At 41.1% G+C, this 10,457-nt stretch overlaps 1 protein-coding gene across 2 annotated transcripts; it reads left to right on the forward strand.

Annotated features, from left to right (window-relative positions):
* The first annotated feature begins 195 nt into the window (after nt 1-195).
* Nucleotides 196-7,869, forward strand: pax9 (paired box 9). 2 transcript variants are annotated; one of them, XM_046063259.1, is made up of 4 exons: nt 196-367; nt 974-1,588; nt 3,466-3,605; nt 7,459-7,869. In XM_046063259.1, the coding sequence occupies exons 1-4, from the start codon at nt 364-366 to the stop codon at nt 7,711-7,713; spliced, it is 1,014 nt and encodes a 337-aa protein (XP_045919215.1). In that variant the 5' UTR covers nt 196-363; the 3' UTR covers nt 7,714-7,869. The 2 variants fall into 2 exon arrangements, with proteins under 2 accessions (XP_045919215.1, XP_045919214.1); XM_046063258.1 differs by lacking the exon at nt 3,466-3,605.
* The last annotated feature ends 2,588 nt before the right edge of the window (nt 7,870-10,457 follow it).

A 10,457-nucleotide genomic window follows, 5' to 3' on the forward strand; every position in this document is an offset into this window, starting at 1 on the left:
GGGGGGGGGGGGGGGGGGGGGGGGGGGGGGGGGGGGGGGGGGGGTCTCAGTGGACTTGTCATGTCAAACTTTGGGCCAATAGCAACGCAGCTCTGAGCAATATCTAAAGTCTATTGGAGAGGCGAGCCAATCAGTGGGGGAGAAGCGTTGGAAGTCCAGCCTCCAGATTTCAACAGATTGAAATGTAAGCCTGTCTCCAGCGCCGTCAGGAAACAGATCGAGAATTTTGTTCCTCTTGTTCCTTATCGCGCAAGAAGATTTTCTTGGACGCGATTTTGAACGGTGGACACGCTGGACGCGGAGCAGGATCCACGCAGGAGGCACGAACCGGACACCGTATACTTCATTTGCGGCTTTAACACGATGGGTGAGTTCAATGTTGGATCGGGGTTTTCTTTTCTCGTCAGGTACGCAGCGAACGGTCCAGCGACAAGGTGAAAAAAGCATATATTGTCGGACTGTGATGTTTTGGCGGGGCAGTCTAGCTGTTAATCCGGTGGGACGAAACCAGCAGACTGAATTATTACATGTGTCAGTTACGCACGAGTTTTGGCACTGGCCACTGTACATTGGTGTAAAGTTTAGCCTGCGTGCAGGACAGCTTTCAGTCAGCTTGGTTGGTACTTTTTACCCAAACATTATGCCTAACTTAAAGTGATGAATTGGTATTTTAGAGACTGCTTTTTTGGTTAAATCTTGAAAAGATGCGTCTTTGCGTAATTATGTTTTTATTAAATCAACTAATAAGAGACAGAGTTTTTGTTACACAATGCTTATATAAATGAATTGAATAAGTAGATTAAAGTTTAACACTTGCTATATTTGATTGCATACAATTATGTGTTTGGTGAGAAAAAAAGGCCCTATAAATATGTGGTTTAACCCGGGTTAAAGCTGTCTGTGGCGGGCCTTGGGTTGGTTATCTAATCGCTGTCTCATTGTTCTTCCTTTCTGTGTCTGTTTTTAACACCAGAGCCAGCCTTCGGTGAGGTGAACCAACTCGGTGGTGTTTTCGTGAACGGCAGGCCGCTCCCCAACGCCATCCGGCTCAGGATAGTGGAGCTGGCCCAGCTCGGGATCCGACCCTGTGACATCAGCAGGCAGCTACGCGTCTCCCACGGCTGCGTCAGCAAGATCCTGGCCCGCTACAACGAGACCGGCTCCATCCTCCCGGGGGCCATCGGAGGCAGCAAGCCGCGGGTCACCACACCCACCGTGGTCAAGCACATACGGACATACAAGCAGAGAGACCCGGGGATTTTTGCCTGGGAGATCCGGGACAGGCTACTCGCCGACGGGGTTTGCGACAAGTTCAATCTGCCCTCCGTCAGCTCCATCAGTCGGATCCTCCGCAACAAGATCGGGAATCTGTCCCAGCAGAGTCAGTATGAGTCGGGCAAGCAGGCGCCTCACCCACCACCACAACCAACGTTACCCTACAACCACTTATACTCATACCCGACATCCAAAGTGCCCACTCCCCCTGGCATGCCCACCCTTCCCGGACACATGGCCATGCACAGGATATGGCCTTCCTCGCACTCTGTAACAGATATTCTGGGGATACGGTCAATTACAGAGCAACAAAGTAAGCATGGCTGCATGGAGGGCGGTTGCATTTGTTTATTGCACTACATTTAAACAACTTTTGAAGGGGTTTTGCGCGCAAGAGTTCGAATGTGTGTGTGTGTGTTTGAGAGAGAAAGTAGATTTATTTTCCCCTTTGAGTTACCCTAATTGTTTATAGGCATCCAAAAGTAACCATTGGGACGTTATAAAATCACAGGCCTCTATGGAGAGAGAGCTTAAATGCCATTTGACCTGCCTGCTGATACTGATTTAAAAGGAAGGCAGGTTAGTCCAGAAACAGATGGTCCGGCTTGCAGTAATAATTAAGAGGCGGATGTGGAATATTAGAGGGACAGCGGAGGGAAAGGCGGTGAGATGAAGTGCATCAAAATGAGGTGTTCTGAATATTTGCCATGGCTTGGAGCCAGACATTGTGTGCAAGGCTGCGTATTCAGCGGGTTTAACCGTGATTCGGATATAAAGAGCTCACATAAAGATATGCTTTCTACTGCATGTTTGTATGTTTATATGTGTCACATGCAGGTAGGCCCAGATAACTTTGGCTTGCACTCAACAAGACCACAACTGTTTTGGAAACAGTGAAACAGGATCCGGCATAAATCAGTGTTAATGGTCGGCTCGGTGTTGTGAAAGGGATTTTCTGAGAGCTTGTTTTCCAGTGGCAGGAGGGGAAGTGCTGTCAGTCCACTTGCAAGTAGTCCTCTCTGTCAGGATTCAGGGCTACCATGCAGAAAAACGCCCCGGCTCCTCTCCACTTCCACCGCCATGCAAAAGACTGACTAGGGCAAGCTAAACAAGACAAATGTGAGGAAGATATCCACAAGAATCCACAGGCAGAGGATTGTGTTTTGAAAGGCTACCTTTATAAACAATTTATGCATTTCCAAATTATTAGCAGATGTCTGTGGCAGGTTTTTGAATGCTAAGTTTTACAATACATTTAGAGAGGTGAGAGCTCATTTGCACCAGTTATTTCACCAGTCAGATTATTAAAAAAGTATATTTGAAATATATGGAAAATGGCAGCTAATAGCTCAAATTAAGACAATTCGCAGGCTTAATATCATAAAATATCAGTGATTTTACTTAAGGTAATATTTAATTTCACGTGCATGAGGGCACCCACACCGACTTAAATGTAGGCTACAGATGGCATGGGTGAATTCAGTCACACAAAACGCACATTAGAAAAAAGCTCTTTATCGAGTTATAACTTAGGTGGGCTTCCTCTTCCAGTGTAAACGCTGGGAAATGTGTATAATATAATATCCACCACTCACAAAAGGAGGGAGACGGTGAAAGTAAATCTAATTTGGACCCGACAGGAAGACGTTATAGTGGGCTAAAACGTCTCCCTCGTTGTGCCCATCTTCAGCTGGGCCTCAATCTGATGTTCAGGAGGAGCCAACACTTTCTACTTTACGTGAAGAAATATGAGAGATCGTTTCACTTTTGTCTCAATGTTATTACTGAATACCTTCACAGGAAAAAGTTGTGGCCTGATCACGTTTATGGATTAATGGTTGAAGCAAATTACTAAAACAAGAAAATAGCTAAAACTTTTTAAGAAGTCTCACTTTTCAGAGAATTACAATTGTATTAGGCTACATACTGAAACTGATATTTTTGTGAAACTGATCAAGAGTAGAAACGTTTTATAACAACTTTAGGCACACGATTGATATTTTAGCAATCTGTGCGTAAAATGATAAATAACCGTGCTTTTAGTGTAAAATGTCACAGGGTTTATTGTCTTGTGCATGGCCAACCTGGGCCTGATGGGTGCAGAAGAAGCAGCGGCCTGTGCGGGTCTTTTCCTAATCGAAAATATCTCTGACTTTCCTCTCTTCTCTTCTCTCTTTTGCCCCCCCCCAGTTAGTGACAGTCCATCGTTTTCCAGCGCCAAACTAGAAGAATGGAGCGCTATTAACAGGACTAATTTCCCACCAGCAAGCTCTCCACTAGTCAGTGGCGTGGATAAACCGCATTTAGAACCTGAAGCAAAATACACACAGGTAAAAAAAAGAAAAAAAAGAGTCGCCTAATTTTTATGTAACCTAAAATGCAACAAAAGTAAAATGAGTCTATCCAAGTTTCTGGCCTCTTTAATGTAACTGAAGTGGGTATTTAATAATATTTTAATAATTATGTGGCTTGGGAATTTCTCTTTCTCAGCATTAATGCGCTCCTTCTGTTGGCTAGCTGGTAATGGTGCCTTTTTTATAATATCTTATTATTTTTATCTTGGCTTTACAAGGTGGACTTCCTTTAGGTCCTGCTGCATGGTTAGTGCTTTTATGAATCATTTGAGAGTAAAGTATTTAATAATTAGTAGGTTAAAGAGTTTTGGGCAGGATAGATACTCTCTTTATTCTTGTTTTCCAGCTTGGTATGTTGGGTTTTTGAAATTAATTGTAGCGTGCTTAACACTCAGAAACTGGTTGGACCCATAAAAAACAGTCAAACTAATGTCTGTTTTCGGTTTCCTGGTAAATTATTCTAGCACAGGCCTACAGGATTGGTTTCAGTGCTATAGTCCATGCAGGGATTGAGGCAAGAAATTGAACTGCATTGAAGGAACATTGACCACGGCATAATTTGCCTTATTCAGGTATATTACGAAAAAAATACAGTAGCTGATTGTCTTAAAATTATTTATTATTATTACTATTGTGTACTGAATTGTTGAAGACGTGAAACAGCTACATCCAAAATAAAGCAGGGTCGAGAAAAATACATTCATCGACGCCGAATTTCACACATTGCACACATTGCTTCTATTTTTAAAGTTTTCTAGATTTAAAAGGGTGAAAACTCGCCCTGCCCCTAATTCCTATACATTGTATGAAAGTCACTAAATCAATGCAGATTTTTATACTTTGTCACTATTTTTCTTACTAAAATACATTTTTGTACTTTATGTAAACGTCTAAATATTTGGTTTTCGAGAGCAGTTAACAAATGGAGGGCTATGATGACACAATGTGCACGCGCGCATGCGTGCTTATTTTCTCTTATTTTGACGTGGCGTGTGATTCTCCTCACAAAAACAAAACAAATACAACAACATAAAAAACACAATTTCATGCCGCATCATTTATTTTGTCACTTTATCACGGGGGAATTTTTCACGCTCATTACGCAGAAAACAGGGCCGATGCTGTGAGATTATGAGCGTACAAAAGTTACAGCACAAAGTGGACACAGTAACTTTCTGAGCGGTTAGCCAACCAGCAAGACAAAAACAGAAGTGAGCCATTAAATGGAGAAAATAACAACTCTATAAATTACACAGTTTATTGCATGAAAAACAAAGAATGGTGAAGCAAGCACTGTTCCAGCAAAGGGCTGGAGGATTAACCGCGCCTTTGTCATTCAGACTTTACACAGCTGAGATCTAACGTTAAATAGATCTGCATTTGTGTTTGAGAGAGAGAGACAGTAAAAGAGAGAGATGTCATGCAAAGACCGTGTTGAAACAGGGACTGAAGGGCCCCGAAGTCTTCAAATTACAATTTGTTTTCTTCACGTCACGTTTTTCACATTTATATTACAGCTTTAGGCCTATTCTTTTAGAGTTTCTTTAAGGTTGAAGTTATTTCAAAAGGGGGAACCTGAACACATCTAAAAGGTCTTTTTATTTTTGTCGAGTCGTTTCTGTAGAAAGCCAGAGGCTGCGGTTTATAACATGTGGCCAATAGGCGCTGTTTGGAGGGCAGATGCACCCATTGGACACTCAGGTTTTTCTCTGGAAGAAGAGGAGCATCATTAAAATAGATTTAAGGTTAAGTCGCGAGCTCAGTGCGCGCGGCGGCTCGGAGCAGATTCCCTTCGTGTTTCGAAAACGATTGAGACGTTCAGTAAAACGTAGCCTACTTTTCATAACGACGAATGGTTCTATATAATGTTTAAAACATATTTAATTCGCGATAGATCAACCTGCTTTTAAATATTCAAATGTTTTAATGATTTATTTGAAATACAAACAACGAGATCAGAGCGTGACAAAGTGAATCTGCTTGAGTTGTAATTATTTGGATGAATGGCGTCAATGTCTGTATTATTCATTAATCAGTTCTGGATTTACTTTCGTTTAACAATACTAATTCAACAAGGCATCAAAACACAAACGCAGGTATTATTATTATATTAATATTCAGATTAACAAAAATAGAAGACTAATTAATATAGGATACGGACATTTTAAATGCAAGTTTTGTATTTTGTTATGTATGCTAATATACTTTTACAGACACATAAATAAATAATATGCATCTTTCAGTTCTAAGATATACCTATACAAACTGTGGTATAGTTTTAATGATATATAAGTATGTTCACTTAGATAATGGGTGGTGGAAGAGGGATGGATAAAATAACAGGTACACCTAAACAAATGATGCAATCTGATATAAGAACACAGCCCTTATTACACCCTTTGCAAACCTTTTAAATGTTGTTGACTTTGTGTCAGGCATGTCTGTGTTCACTTCTGAGGCTGTACTTGGTGGTGTTCTTATAGATTGCATTATACTGAAAGGAGTTTCCTGTTACTTTGTATATATACAGTATGTGTATATGTACACATACTGTATGTGAGTATACATTTGTGTAAAGTATATACTATGTAGGCTACGCATTGTATGCGTGTATGTACTGTAGTTGTGTGTGTTCCATATGGTGATATTTCATTAGTGTAATGTGATAATGTTTGGAAAAATGTTTAATGAGACTAACTGATTTAAAGGAAAAAAAAAACATTATTTTTAAAACACAGCTCAAAGCCATGTTTGGCTTTTTGTGAAATAAGCTTCAGTATCCTTGAGCAAAGTAAAGACACAAAAACACCCACAAACACCCACCCAGACACCCACAGTCACCCAACACAGACACCCACAGGCACACGCACACACAGAGAAAACCAGTTTTCTCTCTGTAGTTATGTCTTATAATCACCACAAATGTCAGGTTAGAGTATAATTTTTCATATCTGTTTTAAAGAAATAATCAGTGACTCTGCCAGTCAGGCAACTCAATGAAAACATGTCAAACAAACAGAGAAGATCCCGATTTTAGAAATAATTCTCAGTAGTCGCAGACCACCCAGGAACAGAAATTCGGCCTCCCTGCTGAAATGCTTTGGTGAATTCCTCAAGTTAAGTCCTGTCGCTGTGCCAGAAAAGAAAAGCTCATTCATGCTTCAAACCCTGCGCTCGCCTCATTCTCTATCATATTTCTCCTCTTCCTGCCTTTTCACTCTCAATCTCTCATGACATCTGTTTTGTGGCACCCCCAACCGCCCTGTCTCCCATCGTCTAACGTGGTATATCAACGCCGCCCGGAGAAACGTCCACTCCAGGGTAGAAAACAAGCCCCATAGACCGAGGGGCAATCATGCATGTATGGTTTGAATACATGTTTAATATGTTCCAGGGGCATGAGAGCGCATAATTGATCGTTCATACTTTCATCAAAATTGGGAAAATGGATTTTTTATGTGGTGGCTGTGAAGTTATAATTTAAGTTTCTGCTGTTTGTAATTCAACCAACATTGCTTTTCCTTTCACTTTCTTTTACAGCTTGCCTCAGCTTTTGTTCTATTATAACTCAGTTGCTTGTGTACGACTACCTGGGCTGCGGTCACGTCACCACATAGTGTAGCTAAAAATGGAAGTCTTGCTTTTCAATCCTCTCTCTTGTGACTAGAATTAAAGCATGTTTCTTTGGAAAATAATTTCCTTTTTTCAATTCTTCAGGAAAAAGATAAATCACTAACCATGATTTCTACACAAAGCAGGAAGCTTTCAGTAACCTTTCTGACCCCTAACACAGCTAATATTCTCTTTTTTTACTCTCTTTTGTTCCCAGACGCCGAATGGATTGCCCACAGTGAACAGCTATGTCACAGCACCCAGCATCCCTCCCTACCACCCTCCCACCCAAGTGTCACCTTACATGGGGTACAGCGCCACCACCTCGGCCTATGTGACCGGACCCACATGGCAGCCGGCCAGTGGCAGTGCTCTATCTCCCCACAGCTGTGACATTGCCACCCCTCTAGCCTTCAAGAGTATGACAGCCAACCGTGACACCATCCACCCAGTCGCTGCCTCGGTGCTGTGAAGTCAGCTCACAAAGACTGATGGGAGAAAGGAGGGGGAGGGAGTGAGACATCAGGACAGGAGACACAAAGTCTGTCCCCTATGGTTTCATTTCATTCCCACTGCCTCCTTTCTATAAAGGACTCGGCCCCAGGACCCATATTTGTGCCATTCTATATGTGACCCCGTCTCCTCCTCCTCCATGCTACACGAGGAATAAACAGTCTGTCAATTTTTACTACAAACTTGTTATCTGAAAGAACTTGCAGGACAGGTGTACTGAAGGACTGATGTATGGCTGCTACTCCATCCATCAACACAACTCCTCTCAGATTCTTTACTGCTCACTTCTGCAAATGTCTTTGGGCAAAATGGGGTAATGTATAACTTCATGAATAAGCAATCAAAGAAGAGGGGGTAAATTTGCATTAGTGTTTCAGGGTGCTTATTAATTGCTATTGTTTTTATATGTTTGTATGCTTTTTTGTGTTGTTGTTTATGTTTTGATAAAAGTTAACTGTCTTATGGAGCATTGCTTTCCCACTTCTCAAAAAATGTAGCCTATGCAAGAGCTCCAGAGAGAAGTTTATTTATTAGATTAAGGTACGCTGAATGAAGTGCAATGAGCCTCACAGACAGCATGGGAATCTCCACGCACATTCAGACAAAATTGGCATTGGTCTTATGTTGGAGTGTAGAGCATTAACAATTGACAAATGTTGCACAATGAAATTGAATGTATCTTATTAAATTGTTTGGCTGTTATTGGTCTTCATGGAGTTTGCCGGTTGTTTGGGGAATCCTTTTTATTCTCAGGGCCATATACACCATCGCAGCTAAAAATAAGTATCTCACCTCTCTTTCTGTTAGTGTACCTACGCAAAGGTCAGGGTATTGTAGCCTACTGGCCTGTTTTACATGAGCAGGAAACTGTTTTCCATAAAAAAAAAAACGCAGACGTGCTCATACAAGGCCTGTATTTTCTATTACCAAGTGTCAAGGCTCACTAGGAAAGTTCATCAGCAATGCTTTGAGCACACAGTATTAGTCATCGCATAAAGCAATTTTTTTTAACCTTCTGGTCATTAAAATAATCTCACCTCATTACACTTAACATGACCCTTTCTATATTCATAAACATTTATGTCTGAATAGAAGCTAAATAACAGGAATACATGGTTTAAAGAAATATATATTATATATTTATTTATAGTGTGTGTGCGTGTGTATATATACACAGACACACACACACACTAGAAGTAGTTGTATAAATATAGTAGTAAATAAAATATTTTGCACAATTTTCTCAAATAAATTTAGCATCTGAAGCACATATTTTATTTTGAAAATGAAGTGATAAAAATATGAAGTTTGATTTATTACAAAATATATACATATTTCTAATGTCACTGTTTATTTTTTTTAACTTAGTAAATATCTCATAAGGGAGCCTTCCTAACATTTGTAAATAATCGGATCTGATGTCATGCATTATCATTTCCAATCATTTTAAAGTTTTAAATCATACATAGATTTTCAGTTGGATTTAGCTGCCTGTCAGACACTGTAAATTAGAACATCACTGTTGCATTAAAATTTGAGATCTGGCAGCCGGGGACTCCCAGACTTCGGGGGTGAAGTGGAGTCCATGTGCATTCAGAGAGCCACATATAGGCTCATTGGCCTGCGGTCTACAAGGTCATCAGACATCTGACCCAAACGCAAACCTCCAGCAGCCACAAAAAGGCCAAACAGGGCTTGTCAGGGCCAACTCAACATGTTCATTACAAAAGAAAAGCACACAGCCCAGTTGACAAATGACATGTTTGCAAAATGATGCAAAAATACTTTCTACAAGTTTTGAGGGGGGAAAAGTGTAGTGTAATAAATTATGAGTGTGTCTGGCAAGCCCTGTCTAGCCCTGCAGTGGAAACCAGATATTTATCACAAACTGGGTTCCAGCGTGGCCGTGAAGTGGTCGATTAATAACTTGATAAAGTTGCTCACCTGCTCTTTTACATAGCATTACCTGCTGCTGAGCGTTCAGAGGGTGGTTGCTTTATTTATCCCCCCTGCTTTCCATTCCTCCATAAACAATCCTTTCGTGTGACAGTGTCAACAGTCCTCCCCATGCAGGGGCTGATTTGACTTGGAAAGCACTCTTCCCTGCATCCAGTGGTCACGGACCGTTGCATAGGGATCGTAGTGTTTCCTTGACCGTATGTGAACCACATCACAGGGACATGATGATCATGTACTCGCTGTACCAGCCAGCCCTCACGGCCAACCCCTTTACCATCCATCATGTACAGTAAATGATGGTTAGCTCCTTGAATGGCATGAAAAAGTCGTTACAGGCTCTGTTTTATATCTCAGCCTACAAACAACAAGGCCAAACAACTTTTCCTTTCAACTAAGCTACATGAACGGAGCACAGTCTTGTTAGTCTCCTCTGACTCATTCAACAAAATTAAAATGTGGTCGTCTTAATTGACACCAGTATTTAAAAAATAGGAACAGTGTGTTTTCTAGACAGGAGAATTAGCTTCTCGAAAGTCTAATAAGGCCTGCTCTAGTCTAATGTTGGTCAGCTTTATGGAAGCGAGGGTCTAAGAGGCGTAGTTTTAAAAATAGGGGCAGACACGTGTTTGTAATTAATGATGTTGAGTCTGACTTCAGTGTCATATGGTTATCTTTACTTCTCCACATGCAATCAGAAACAAGACAGCCATTTGCAGAATAACACAGAGCAGAGTATGCAAACAC

The sequence above is a fragment of the Micropterus dolomieu genome, linkage group LG11 (assembly GCF_021292245.1).
Source record: "Micropterus dolomieu isolate WLL.071019.BEF.003 ecotype Adirondacks linkage group LG11, ASM2129224v1, whole genome shotgun sequence".
In the NCBI taxonomy this organism is placed as follows: domain Eukaryota; kingdom Metazoa; phylum Chordata; class Actinopteri; order Centrarchiformes; family Centrarchidae; genus Micropterus; species Micropterus dolomieu.